General features: G+C 41.3%; 1 protein-coding gene and 1 long non-coding RNA gene across 2 annotated transcripts in view; one reads left to right on the top strand and one right to left on the bottom strand.

Moving 5' to 3' along the window:
- LOC121373521 (zinc finger protein 208-like) overlaps positions 1-15,726 on the top strand; it is a 59,144-nt gene that overhangs the window by 27,371 nt on the left and 16,047 nt on the right. The window contains 3 exon segments of the mRNA XM_041500196.1: positions 120-644; positions 1,068-4,103; positions 4,106-4,584. Of these exon segments, the coding sequence (XP_041356130.1) occupies positions 120-644; positions 1,068-4,103; positions 4,106-4,584 (4,040 nt within the window).
- On the bottom strand, positions 3,625-4,795 carry LOC121373522. The gene is made up of 3 exons (XR_005958085.1): positions 4,604-4,795; positions 3,895-4,100; positions 3,625-3,642 (listed from the first exon to the last, which is right to left on the bottom strand). It is a non-coding gene; the product is annotated as an uncharacterized LOC121373522 (long non-coding RNA).

Genomic DNA, 15,726 nt, shown 5'->3' with positions numbered 1-15,726 from the left:
ACCACTTCATCTGTTGCTGAGCAAAAGGAGCAAATTTGTCTACTTTTAAAAATGTTTTATAATTAATTAATATCATTAAAAATTGTTCCAAAAATATTTTTCTTTCTTTTTCATTACAGGTGTGTATTCCTGTGCCTACTGTATTAGAGGATATTCAAATTCAGAATTTCTTCAAAAGCATCTGCAAAGATCTCACTGGGATAAAATGCAAAGGACTGAATGTACAAGAAAAATTATTGGTAAAGTTGAAAATCTCCCATCTGTAGAGAGAGTAGAATTTTGCAGAACTGCGGTACCTGTGAAAAATAATGTTCATGATATAAAAAAAAAACAGTGTCCAAAGCCTCAATTGTTAGGAGAAAAACGTAATTCAGGTTTGAATACTGACAAGAAACTGCATCCAGAAACGAAATGTTTAAAGAATTGTTTATGTGAGAATAAGTCTGATTCACTGAAGAAAACTTCATCAACTCTTTTAGATGTGAAATGTTTCAAATGTGAAGTGTGTAAGAAAGAATTTAGTCAGTCAGGTGAATTAACAAAACATGTGAGAATGTGTACAGAAAAAACACTTAACAATGGTGATGTGCGCAGAAAGGGGGTAAATACTTGTGAAAACGTGACAAAAAATACCAGAATTCATAGTGGAGAGACGCCTTACAAGTGTGATGTGTGTAGGAAACAGTTTAATGATTCAGGTAACTTGACAACACACAAGAGAATTCATACTGGAGAGAAACCTTACAAGTGTGATGTGCGTGGGAAACAGTTTAATCAGTCAAGTGACTTGACAAAACACAAGAGAATTCATACTGGAAAGAAACCTTACAAGTGTGATGGGTGTGGGAAACAGTTTAATCAGTCAGTTAACTTGACAACACACAAGATAATTCATACTGGAGAGAAACCTTACAAGTGTGATATGCGTGGGAAACAGTTTAATCAGTCAAGTGACTTGACAAAACACAAGAGAATTCATACTGGAGAGAAACCTTACAAGTGTGATGTGTGTGGGAAACAGTTTAATCAGTCAGGTGACTTGACAACACACAAGAGAATTTATACTGGAGAGACACCTTACAAGTGTGATGTGTGTGGGAAACAGTTTAATCAGTCAGTTAACTTGACAACACACAAGAGAATTCATACTGGAGAGAAACCTTACAAGTGTGATGTGTGTGGGAAACAGTTTAATCATTCAAGTACCTTGACAAGATACAAGAGAATTCATACTGGAGAGAAACCTTACAAGTGTGATGTGTGTGGGAAACAGTTTAATGTTTCAAGTCACTTGACAACACACAAGAGAATTCATACTGGAGAGACACATTACAAGTGTGATGTGTGTGGGAAACAGTTTAATGTTTCAAGTCACTTGACAACACACAAGAGAATTCATACTGGAGAGAAACCTTACAAGTGTGATGTGTGTGGGAAACAGTTCAATGTTTCAGGTCACTTGACAAGACACAAGAGAATTCATACTGGAGAGACACCTTACAAGTGTGATGTGTGTGGGAAACAATTTAGTGATTCAAGTACCTTGACGAGACACAAGAGAATTTATACTGGAGAGAAACCTTACAAGTGTGATGTGTGTGGGAAACAGTTTAATGTTTCAAGTCACTTGACAAGACACAAGAGAATTCATACTGGAGAGACACCTTACAAGTGTGATGTGTGTGGGAAACAGTTTAGTGATTCAAGTACCTTGACAAGACACAAGAGAATTCATACTGGAGAGAAACCTTACAAGTGTGATGTGTGTGGGAAACAGTTTAATCGGTCAGTTAACTTGACAACACACAAGAGAATTCATACTGGAGAGAAACCTTACAAGTGTGATGTGTGTGGGAAACAGTTTAATCAGTCAGTTCACTTGACAAGACACAAGAGAATTCATAGTGGAGAGACGCCTTACAAGTGTGATGTGTGTGGGAAACAGTTTAGTGATTCAAGTCACTTGACAACACACAAGAGAATTCATACTGGAGAGACACCTTACAAGTGTGATGTGTGTAGGAAACAGTTTAATCAGTCAGTTCACTTGACAAGACACAAGAGAATTCATACTGGAGAGACACCTTACAAGTGTGATGTGTGTGGGAAACAGTTTAGTGATTCAAGTACCTTGACAAGACACAAGAGAATTCATACTGGAGAGAAACCTTACAAGTGTGATTTGTGTGGGAAACAGTTTAATGTTTCAAGTCACTTGACAAGACACAAGAGAATTCATACTGGAGAGACACCTTACAAGTGTAATGTGTGTGGGAAACAGTTTAGTGATTCAAGAACCTTGACAAGACACAAGAGAATTCATACTGGAGAGAAACCTTACAAGTGTGATGTGTGTGGGAAACAGTTTAATCAGTCAGTTCACTTGACAACACACAAGAGAATTCATACTGGAGAGACACCTTACAAGTGTGATGTGTGTGGGAAACAGTTTAATAGATCAAATACCTTGACAACACACAAGAGGATTCATACTGGAGAGACACATTACAAGTGTGATGTGTGTGGGAAACAGTTTAATCAGTCAGTTAACTTGACAACACACAAGAGAATTCATACTGGAGAGAAACCTTACAAGTGTAATGTGTGTGGGAAACAGTTTAATCAGTCAGTTAACTTGACAACACACAAGAGAATTCATACTGGAGAGACACCTTACAAGTGTGATGTGTGTGGGAAACAGTTTAGTTATTCAAGTCACTTGACAACACACAAGAGAATTCATACTGGAGAGACACCTTACAAGTGTGATGTGTGTAGGAAACAGTTTAATCAGTCAGTTCACTTGACAAGACACAAGAGAATTCATACTGGAGAGACACCTTACAAGTGTGATGTGTGTGGGAAACAGTTTAGTGATTCAAGTACCTTGACAAGACACAAGAGAATTCATACTGGAGAGAAACCTTACAAGTGTGATGTGTGTGGGAAACAGTTTAATGTTTCAAGTCACTTGACAAGACACAAGAGAATTCATACTGGAGAGAAACCTTACAAGTGTAATGTGTGTGGGAAACAGTTTAGTGATTCAAGAACCTTGACAAGACACAAGAGAATTCATACTGGAGAGAAACCTTACAAGTGTGATGTGTGTGGGAAACAGTTTAATCAGTCAGTTCACTTGACAACACACAAGAGAATTCATACTGGAGAGACACCTTACAAGTGTGATGTGTGTGGGAAACAGTTTAATAGATCAAATACCTTGACAACACACAAGAGGATTCATACTGGAGAGACACATTACAAGTGTGATGTGTGTGGGAAACAGTTTAATCAGTCAGTTAACTTGACAAGACACAAGAGAATTCATACTGGAGAGACACCTTACAAGTGTGATGTGTGTGGGAAACAGTTTAGTTATTCAAGTCACTTGACAACACACAAGAGAATTCATACTGGAGAGACACCTTACAAGTGTGATGTGTGTAGGAAACAGTTTAATCAGTCAGTTCACTTGACAAGACACAAGAGAATTCATACTGGAGAGACACCTTACAAGTGTGATGTGTGTGGGAAACAGTTTAGTGATTCAAGTACCTTGACAAGACACAAGAGAATTCATACTGGAGAGAAACCTTACAAGTGTGATGTGTGTGGGAAACAGTTTAATGTTTCAAGTCACTTGACAAGACACAAGAGAATTCATACTGGAGAGAAACCTTACAAGTGTAATGTGTGTGGGAAACAGTTTAGTGATTCAAGAACCTTGACAAGACACAAGAGAATTCATACTGGAGAGAAACCTTACAAGTGTGATGTGTGTGGGAAACAGTTTAATCAGTCAGTTCACTTGACAACACACAAGAGAATTCATACTGGAGAGACACCTTACAAGTGTGATGTGTGTGGGAAACAGTTTAATAGATCAAATACCTTGACAACACACAAGAGGATTCATACTGGAGAGACACATTACAAGTGTGATGTGTGTGGGAAACAGTTTAATCAGTCAGTTAACTTGACAACACACAAGAGAATTCATACTGGAGAGACACCTTACAAGTGTAATGTGTGTGGGAAACAGTTTAATCATTCAAGTACCTTGACAAGACACAAGAGAATTCATACTGGAGAGACACCTTACAATGTGATGTGTGTGGGAAACAGTTTAATGTTTCAAGTCACTTGACAAGACACAAGAGAATTCATACTGGAGAGAAACCTTACAAGTGTAATGTGTGTGGGAAACAGTTTAGTGATTCAAGAACCTTGACAAGACACAAGAGAATTCATACTGGAGAGAAACCTTACAAGTGTGATGTGTGTGGGAAACAGTTTAATCAGTCAGTTCACTTGACAACACACAAGAGAATTCATACTGGAGAGACACCTTACAAGTGTGATGTGTGTGGGAAACAGTTTAATAGATCAAATACCTTGACAACACACAAGAGGATTCATACTGGAGAGACACATTACAAGTGTGATGTGTGTGGGAAACAGTTTAATCAGTCAGTTAACTTGACAAGACACAAGAGAATTCATACTGGAGAGACACCTTACAAGTGTGATGTGTGTGGGAAACAGTTTAATGAGTCAAGTCCCTTGACAAAACACAAGAGAGTTCATACTGGAGAGACACCTTACATTAAATCATTGAAATCAAAAAGATAAAACACTGTTGATGGAACTGTTATGAAACGGTCTGACGCTTGTGAGGAATAGTCATTGAATTTAAAACTACTTTTTAACTATATATGCTTCCAATATTATATATTTAAATGCATGTGATATGTTTATAAATAAAATAAATATAAAAATAAAAGAATGCATTCTTTCACTTTGTGTTTTTAACAGCACTATTGTTATTACCCCCATTACCCCATTAAAATTATTATTTAACATTTTGCAAAACACTATCTCTAATATTACTACAAGTAAATTCTTGTGTCAAAGTCATTACCACCCATCCACCTACCTACCCGGGGATTAACACCACCCCTCCCCATCTTGTCACCATGACTTAATTTGACCAACATTATTGGGTTTTTGTTAGTAATAATTTTGATTTGATATTTAAGTTGTCATGGAAACGTTAATACAACTCGTCAAACGCCAGTCATAACATATAACATTGTATTCATAGACTAGGTCTATGCTAGCCTATATAAACATGTTTTACTCTGTTTCCAAGATTACCAATACATGACGTCACAAAGATAGACTCACACTGGATTGAAATGTTGGCGGGAAATACATATAAATTGTTCATTATTTTAATTATGATTCCTTAATCATAAATCATCAAATTTATAGGCATGATTCTGTCATAGTTTGGAATACCACGGGCGTGACGACATGTTTTTGTTTTTTTAAACAATATTTATTCAAATGAAGTGGATTGGCAAGTCTAAAAATGCCTCTCCAATATACTGATTAACTGAATAGGCAACATATATGGGATTTTTTCTGCTGCTTCAAATACCCTAAACGTACTACGCCTATGTGTGGCATAGCTAGGCTGTGCAGGTCAGGTTAGAGGGCTTTACGTGCACATTCAGAGAAAACTAGCCCGAGTACTCTGACTGTAAGAGAGCTAGACGGATATTTGGACATAAGCACGCTCTCATTACAGTCGGAGACCAAGCTATGTATTTTTTTTGGCAATTGCCGACAACCAAAAAGTTGTCAAAGATTTCCGCTCTAATACCACAACAATCCTATGTTTGACGTCAAATACATTTACATCGACCATTTTCGAGTTACTTGATTAAAAAAAAATTCAGATATTAATCACTAATACATGCACTACAGAAAGAAACCCGACAGCACCCACATTCAGCTAAGCCGGACAGCAGAATTCTAAGTTCGCCGACCTATATCGTGACGTTGCGTCACATGATCGCCCACTCGGCCATTCCGTCTTCCAGGGGCCGTTTCAAAATGACAAGTGCCCGACAATCACAAAAAAAAGTTTGTTTTGTGTAACGACACCACTAAAGCACATTGATTCATTAATCATCGGCTATTGGATGTCAAATATTTGGTACTTTTATCAGTGTTAGAGAGGAAATCCGCTACATTTTATCATTAGTAGCAAGTGATCTAGCAAGCACATACCATGGCCTTTGATATACCAGTCGTGGTGCACTGGTTGAAGCGAGAAATAGCGCAATGGACCCACCGACGGGGATCGATCCCAGACCGACAACGCATCCATTGAGCGCTTTACCACTGGGCTGTGGACAATCACCAAAGCGACAGTGGTACACGCACACAGAAACAATATTACATTCAGGTTTTCTCAAGGTCAAAAAAGTATTTCATCTACGAGTCGTATGCCTGCTTGGCATGTGTACCACTCTGGCATACCAAAGGCCGTGGTATGTGCTATCCTGTCTGGGATAGTGCATAGGCCTATAAAGATCACTTGCTACTAATGATAAAATGTAGCGGGTTTCCTCTCTTACACTGATAAAATTACCAAATATTTGACATCCAATAGCCGATGATTAATTAATTAATGTGCTCTAGTGGTGTCGTTACACAAAACACTTTTTGTTGTGATTGTCGGGCCCTGGAAGACGGAATGGCTGAGTGGGCGATCATGTGACGCAACGTCACGATATAGGTCGGCGAACTTAGAATTCTGCTGTCCGGAGTTTGCCGAAGCTTAGCTGAAAGTGGGTGCTGTCGGGTGTCTCGACTTAATATTTCGTGCTTATAACCAATTAAGGTTCAAGCACGCTATCCTGGGCACACACCTCAGCTATGTGGGCTGTCTGTCCAGGACAGTGGGTTAGTGAGAGAGAGGAAGGTGTAGTGGTCTTACATCTACCCATTGAGTCGTTAAAACTCGTTCTGGGTGGGAGCAGGTACCGGGTTGCGAACCCTGTACTTACCAGCCTTATATCCGATGGCTAACCTACGACGTCACCGAGGTCGGTCGCTCATCTCAAGTTTGTAACTGTCAAGGGCACGAAGTATTGGGGAACTGATGTGGAGGAATGAGTGGTTGGACGTCACAAATATCAAAGGGTCGTTTATTACTCCGGCGATGACTGAAATTGGATATTTGTGGGCATCACTAAGAAGACCTGGATTGATGCCTACATGTAGGGCATTCACGAGTTCAAACCAAAATATTGGACTAGTACTCAAGAGTCAAATTACCCGAACCCGAGTACCCGACACTTACACTATAGTCCGTCCCACAGGGAACGCCTTGTTTCATGCTGTGGCATTGACTGCAAGTTATTTATTTCTGAGCCAATTGTTTTCTAAGTTGGACACAAATAGTATTTTTTGTTATTTCCAAAAAAAAAACAACACCTTTTACTTTTCTTCTTACGTCAAACAAAACTGAAATTATTTAGAAGAAACATTTTTGTATGAGGATGGGACAGACTATAGATGATAATGAGACTGAGGAATAAAGTAAATCTTAATTCCAGCGCTGAACGTGGATGCCAAATCATGCCACTGTATTGCATTCCACTCGTTGTCATAGTCCTATTACCAGCTGCAATCATATGGCAAAATGACGTTAAAAATATATAATTAAATGGGAAAGGAAGGAAATGTTTTATTTAATGACGGACTCGAACACATTTTATTTACGGTTATATGGCGTCAGACATGGTTAAGGACCACACAGATATACCACGACCTTTCACCAGTCGTGGTGCACTGGCTGGAACGAGAATGGGCCCACCGGCGGGGATCATCCCACAGACAGGAAAACACATACCACGAGCTTTAACCAGGTGTGGTGCACTGGTTGGGACGAGGAAACACAGTTGTGGTGCACTGGTTGGGACGAGGAAAACACAGTTGTGGTGCACTGGTTGGGACGAGCAAACACAGTTGTGGTGCACTGGTTGGGACGAGCTAAACACAGTTGTGGTGCACTGGTTGGGACGAGCAGAAACAGGTGTGGTGCACTGGTTGGGACGAGCAGAAACAGTTGTGGTGAACTGGTTGGGACGAGCAAAAACTGTTGTGGTGTACTGGTTGGGACGAGCAAAAACTGTTGTGGTGTACTGGTTGGAACGAGAACAAACGCAACTAGTTGAATGGATCCACTGAGTTGGTTCGATCCTGCGACGCAAGCATCTCAAGCGAGCACTCGACCGACTGAGCAAAATCCCGCCCCTCTGCAGGTAACTGGCTTGGAGAAGGTTGTCTGCCAGGTGTACTGTTCGACAGATTCCACAACCCTACCAGCGTTGAGATGGGAAAGGTTTTGCTCAAAGATCTTGGAGGTAGAGATATTGTCTCCTATTGTGTAGTGTCGGGCCCACATTAAGTCAATACTTTTCTTAATGTGTAGGGCAAGTTGCTTCCCTCCATTTAGCAAATTTAAAATGGCGGGCAAATATTTTATGTTGTCGTTGGAAGATTTATTTTGTTAATAATGATGCAAGCACTTCAACCGGGATTTAGTGAGTACGGTAGGTTATACATTTTTGGATTGTGTCCATTTGTTGCACTATTTCGGTTGAGCAAAACTTTTTAATACCAGCTATATATGGGGTATGTAACAATATTCGAGCATAGAAAGAACCACACTTTCTACGTCCCTTCGGATTACTATTCTTCCTGCCTTAATTAACGTCCCATATATCATCTGCCAATTACGTTTCTTACACACCCGTTGGTGTTAACACATGTACGTTTATTAACATTTTAAAGATATACGACTGGCTGTTCCTAGGTGATGACCAGCTAGACCTGGCCCCGTGCTTATAAACCTTACAAGTGTGATGTGTGTGTGTGTGTGTGTGTGTGTGTGGGGGGGGGTTACCGCCAAAACCCTCCCCTTTGCACATATCCCTGAAATAACTCAGTCGTACATTTAAAACTGCGTTTTAGGACCAAAAAAAAAACTGCTTCTATTTCGAGTCTATTACGAAAACCGAGCATAATTTGTAAATTAATATTTTTATCATCAGCTCTCTTCTTATTTGTAACAATATCATACATAAACTGAAGGGGCTGGATCAATGTAGCCCAGTAGTAAATCGCTTGCCTGATGCACAGTGGGTCTATCATAGTCATACAAAATGACTTCTGTTAAATGTCTCATCATACAGGTACTCATTCTGTATAGTTCATTTGTCCTGACAATATTAATTTCAACTTATTTTCGTGCCAATCTGATTCAAATTAGTTCTACTGGGTCTAGTCTACCTGTAATAGTGGAGCTAATTTTAATTATATTTTTTTTTCGTGCTTATATCCAATCAAGGTTCAAGCACGCTGCCCTGGGCACATACACCTCAGCTATCTGGGCTGTCTGTCCAGCACAGTGGTTTAGTTGTTAGTTGGTTAGTGGTTAGCGAGAGAGAAGAGGGTGTAGCGGTCTTACACCTACCCATTGAGTCGTTAAAACTCGCTCTGGGTGGGAGCCGTTACCGGGCTGCGAACCCTGTACCTACCAGCCTTATGTCTGACTGACCTGATTCTTGTTTTAACTCCCACTACCATTCAGTTATCTTAAGCTGCGTCCTAACCGGCCGTCAGCGATGCGAGCGATTATTTTAGAAATCGTCGTGCGACTAGATACGATAACGTAGCTCTGACATCGACACGATCTTCCGAGACGTAGGCGAAAGTTTCCGTTACAATACCGTAACTAGCTTGCGACACGACATATAAATCTGTCGCGTCGCGCGCATGCAGTTAGGATGCGGCAATGGAAATCAATGATTTCTAAAATAATCAATCGCGTCCGGTTAGGATAGAGCTTTAGGCTTGGTAACGTCCTATCAGTGGTGATGACTTAGACCAGTAGTAAAACACTCGCCTGATGCACGATCTGGTCCCGTGCTTATAAACCTTAAAGTCTAGACTGTAACAAAGTCCAGACTTTAACGTCATGGCAACGCCATTCAAATAGCATTACGTTAAAGTTTGGACTTTATTAAAGTCTAGACTTAAAGTTTTATAAGCACGGGCGCTGTTTTGGATTGATCCCCATCGGATGGGCCCATCGGTATATATCTTGTTCCAGCCAGTGCACCACGACTGGTATATCAAAGGTTGTTGTACATGTATGTGCTATCCTCATGGGTGCAGAAATGGAAAATATTTCACTAGCCAGCCAGACTAGTTAGTACCAACTAAAATTTACTAGCCTGTCAGAATTTGTACTAATCCGCCAGAACTTGATTGACAAATCATTTCTTTCATAGAGATTTACAAAATTCAAGTGACATCCCACAAGTATTTAACAGACCAATCTATTCATAACCGGCAAAATAATTTGAATGTAAAGAATCCATTTCTAAGTAGTACCGACCTTTGACCGACTCGGTTTCCTAACTGTCGTGCTTACGCAGTTGATTATTTGGAACTCCGAAGTCCTCTATTGTCAATGCTGTACATGTATTACGTATTTCGTCATCGTTCTGAACAGCTTGTTTGGATGGTTTTAAATGCTGGCATAACCGATGCTCTGTTGCAGATTCGATGGAAAATTACAGTCAGTCAGAAAAGCCCCACAAAAACAGATCGCCCGTCGGACTGGTTGTTCCATTTTTTAACTCGTCCGTCAGAACTTTTACTCACATTTGGCGAGCGGGCGAGTACTTTCTGCACCCCTGTATCCTGGGATGTAGCCAGAGTACTCTACTCTGCCGTTTGAGAGCTAGACGGACATTTGTATGGTTATTATCACACATGAAGTCATGTTTTATATAACTCAAGGGAGATAACTGTAGTTAACTATTTTTCGAATAGAGGTTCAAAGAGTTATCTGTAGTTTGACCATAACGATGAGTAACTGGTTTTGTTTTATTTTTGAGAGGGGCATAGGCTACTGGTAAAGAGCTCGCCTAGTGTTTGGTTATAGATCATTCATTCATTTTATTTTCGTGCTTATATCCAGTTAAGGTTCAAGCACGCTGTCCTGGACACACACCTCAGCTATCTGGGCTGTCTGTCCAGAACAGTGGGTTAGTTGTTAATTGTTAGTGGTTAGCGAGAGAAGAGGGTGTAGTGGCCTTACACCTATCCATTGAGTCGTTAAAACTCGCTCGGGGGGGGGGGGGACAGGGGGGTTTGATCAAGAGGGGAGCTGGTACCGGGCTGCGAACAGCTATATAGGGTGACAAACGAATTACTACGCATTTTGACATGAAATACAGGTAATTTTGCAGGTAGAATGATGGAAATATATGGTTAAAAAAAAAAAGTCTACGGTTAGCAGTTTGCCGGAATATTTCAGCATAGGCTACGGGGCTCGCCTAGGGGGATCATTCATTCATTTTATTTTCGGGGGGCACGCTGGGAGGGGGGGTTAGTTGTTACGTCGAGAGAAGAGGGTCGTACACTATACAGCTATATAGGGTTCACACAATCATAACTGGTAAGTAGACACAAACCCTTCAAATTTTAGCAGTGCTCGAAATATTTGTGGGTTTTGTTAACAGAGTTTTCTTTGTAAAACTATAAACGTACCTGCGCGCGTGCGTGTCTTCAAATTCGGGCAAAAAAGATTTTGAAGTTCTGACAAAATGAGCTGGTCTAAAACCTTTTCAACATGCATTTGTATCATTCCACCCACAATATTAGTTTTAATTCATGTAAAATGCGTAGTGATTTGTTTGCAACCCTATATAGCAGTTATGTTAAATGCAATTCGGGCAAACATCAGCCCACCGCCCCGCCCTAACCCCCCCCCCCCCCGTTACCAAAATGGAAGCCCGTACGGCTATGCCTAAAAGGACGTGCTTTTGCATACGGACGACAAACCTTTCAAATGTAGTGTGTGTTCAAAATATCTTGCACGTGTGGCCGTGGTGAAAAAAAGGAAGAAAGTAAATATTTTAAGGAAGAAAGTAAATGTTTTATTTAACGACGCACTCAACACATTTTATTTATGGAGGGAAGAAAATGTTTCATTTAACGACACACTCAACACATTTTATACACGGTTACATGGCGTCGGACTTATGGTTAAGGACCTCACAGATACGGAAAGCCGGTATCACCACTTCATGGGCTACTCTTTTTCGATTAGCAGCAAGGGATCTTTTATATGCGCCATCTCACAGCCTGGATATCACATACCACGGCTTTTGTTACACCAGTTGTGAAGCACTGACTGGAATGAGAAATAGCCCAATGGGCCCACCGACGAGAATCGATCGCGTATCAGGCGAGCGCTGTACCACTGAGCTACTACGTCCCGCCCCAACGTTGCAAGTGTCACGTTCTGCTCCAGATTGTTTTGTATGGGCCAGTAGCTTGCAGGACTATATATTGAGCCATTCTAGTCAAAAACATTTCAAGTTTCAAGAAGGAAATCAATAAATCTACTATTTCAGCCGTGCTTACATCCACCGAAGGTTCAAGCACGACTGTCTTAGGAATATTCTCGAGATTCCCCGGTGGATGCGTCCAAGATGAGGGTGAGGGTGGGTGGGTTGCTGGGGGTAATACGGGTATAGAATTTACAATTAGAAGAGAAAGAAAGAATGAATGAATGAATGAATAATGTTTAACGACACCCCAGCACGAAAAATACATCGGCTATTGGGTGTCAAACTATGGTAATGCAAATAAATAAAGTGATGATCAACATCAATATAAAAATTCAAGACTTAAACAAAAACAGTGTAAAGAACTGTGCAAAAACACAAATATCACAGAATTTTACGGATACTGAATTTTACTCAAAACTTCAATTTTATGCTGTATTGGCCATTCTCAAAGAGAATGTTACACCCCTGCACCACGGTGAGGTGAGAAAGAAAGAGAAAAAAAAGCATCATAATAACAAAATTTATGATTGAAATTAAAAAAGATAAAATGTTTGCGTCAGGTCTAAATATGAAATGAATTAGTCGCAAATATATATATAAGTATATTTGGACTCCATTTCAGTCATTGAGGCCAAGTCATGAAGGAAGAAATGTTTTATCGAGTGTAGCACTCCACACGTTTAATGGAATCAGATATATGTTATAGTCAAGGACCACAAGGATAATGAGAGGAGAAACTATGCAGTGGATTACCCTTTGCGAGTATCAGCAAGGCAACGTTTATGTGCATCAACCAACAGACAGGATAGTACACACCACTGCCTTTGTTACACCAGTTGTGATGCACTAGATGGAATTACAAATAGACCAGTGGGCCCACCTACGGGGATCGATCCCAGACCGACCATGCATATGGCGAATGCTTTACCACTAGACTATGTCCCGAACCATTTCAGATGGTAAAGTGCTGGTAAACCTACTAACTGAACTATTAAATCTACGTACAGAACGTTTTTAATTGGATGGCTTTAAACGCCTTTTCTTGGCATCTTAATCACAAAATTGGCCATTTAAAAAAGCACCCATAATAATAATATGTTAAGGATTATTTTACATAGTCATATAACCCAAGAATGTTTTTATTCAGATGGGATTTTTAAAAACTATTATTCGATGGCATTAAACGTCTTTTCTTGGATCTGAATCGCACAATTTGCCATTTTAAAACCACAATTTTAAAACTGACTTCAAGGATTATTTTACATAGTATTTTAACCAACGAATGTTTTCATTCAGATGGCCATAAATTTTAAAATTGGATGGCTTTAAATGTGACGCATAAAGATAATAAGTGAGGAAACCCGTTGCCCGCCATACCCTGTACAGACCCCCCCCCCCCCCCCCCAAAAAAAAACACAAAAAAAACAACAAAACACCACCAAAACATTCAGGGGTATTTTAATAGTTTATGGAGGAAATATTTTATTTAACGACGTGCTCAACACATTTTATTTACAGTTATATGATGTCGCATAGGAACCACACAGGTATCAAGGGAGGAAACCCGCTGTCGCCACTTCATAGGCTACTCTTTATGATTAGCTGCAAGGGATCTTTCATATGCACCATCCCATAGACAGGATAGCACATACCACGGCCAATGATGCACATGTTGTGGTGCCCTGGCTGGAGCGAGAAATAGCCTAATGGGTCCAACCCACCAAAAAATCCCAACAAGATCGGAATCTACATAGTGATATCAAAGTGAGTTTTCACGAATATGTATCAGCATGTGTTTTTTCAAGGAGGAGCCTCGCGTGAAGAACTTTGAACACACGCCGCACGTGTACTTCATGCTGTCTGTATCCGCATGGATCTTCATGTGGTCTGTCAACAGCGAACTGGTCCCGAAACAGCGCGAGCACAGCTTGCACCGGAAGCTCTTCTCGGGGCGGTGGGTCCACACGTGAGTCTTCAGATTGCAGCTGCTCCGGAAGTGCTTCCCACACTCCTCGCACTTGTACGGTTTTTCACCGGTGTGCGTGCGCATGTGGCTCTTCCTGGCGCTGCTCTGGTGGAAGCGTTTGAAGCACACGTCACACTGGTAGGATCGCTCTCCCGTGTGCGTTACGACGTGGCTCTTCAAGTTAGACTTGCGCAGAAAGCACTTCGAGCAGAACTCGCAGTGGAACTTCCTCTCCCCGGAGTGTACCAACATGTGGCCTTTGAGACCTGAAAACTGGGTGAAGCGTTTCGCGCAGACATCGCATTTAAAAGGTTTCTCGCTCGTGTGGGTCAGGATGTGGTTCTTGACCGCGGAGATGTGCGGGAAACATCTGGAGCAGACGCCGCATTTGAACGGGCTGTCTCCGGTGTGCTTCCACACGTGGTTCCTCAGCGTGTAGCGGTCCGCGAACGGCTCGGCGCAGATCTTGCACCGATAGGGTTTCTCTCCAGTGTGCACGACCATGTGCTCTTTGAGCGAGTTCACGTACTTGAAGGTCTTCGTGCACACGCCGCACGTGAAGGCCTTCAAGTCGCTGTGGGTCTTCGTGTGCTTCTTGAGGTACATCCCGCTTTTGAAGGTCTTGTTGCACTCCTCGCACCGGAATATCTTCTCGTTCACGTGACTGACCATGTGGTGCTGGAGGTCGAACTTTCGCACGTAGCGCTTGTCGCAGACCCCGCACGCAAACGGTTTTATGTCACGGTTCAGAAGCCTCTTGCCTCTCCGAGTGGCACATGGTCATGTGGCGTTTGAAGCTGTGAGGAAGCGAAAAGCGTTTGGAGCAGATGTTGCAACTGAAAGGTTTGTCTTGACTGGAAGCCCTCAAAAGGAGTTTAAGATGAACATACCCTGCCACGGGTTCTGCAGGACCTCCACGTTCAAACTGTCTCTCTCCTGAAGGTTCTGCTGAATTCTTCCCACATTCAAACTGTCTCTCTCCTGAAGGCTCTGCTGAATTCTTCCCACGTTCAAACTGTCTCTCTCCTGAAGGCTCTGCTGAATTCTCCCCATGTTCAAACTGTATCTCTACTTCACCAAGATTTGCTGAATTCTCTCTACAGTCAAACAGTATCTCTACTTTAAGATTTGCTGAATTCCCCCTACAGTCAAGCGGTATCTCTACTAAACCAGGTTCTGCTGAATTCTCCCTACATTCAAACGATGTCTCTGCTTCACCAAAATTTGCTGAATTCCCCCTACAGTCAAGCGGTATCTTAACTAAACCAGGTTCTGCTGAATTCTCCCTACATTCAAACGATGTCTCTGCTTCACCAAGATTTGCTGAATTCCCCCTACAGTCAAGAGGTATCTCAACTAAACCAGGTTCTGCTGAATTCTCCCTACAGTCAAGCGGGATCTCTACTAAACCAGGTTCTGTTGAATCCCCACAGTGAAACTGTTTTCCTTCTGGAGATTTTACTGAATCAAACTGTCTCTCTTCTGCTGCTGAATTCCCCCTATAGTTAAACGGCATCTCTTCTACATCAG

The sequence above is a fragment of the Gigantopelta aegis genome, chromosome 5, assembly GCF_016097555.1.
Source record: "Gigantopelta aegis isolate Gae_Host chromosome 5, Gae_host_genome, whole genome shotgun sequence".
Classification (NCBI taxonomy): Eukaryota; Metazoa; Mollusca; class Gastropoda; order Neomphalida; family Peltospiridae; genus Gigantopelta; species Gigantopelta aegis.
Note: the sequence above shows the minus strand (reverse complement) of the source record. Positions and strands in the feature narration are given on the sequence as shown.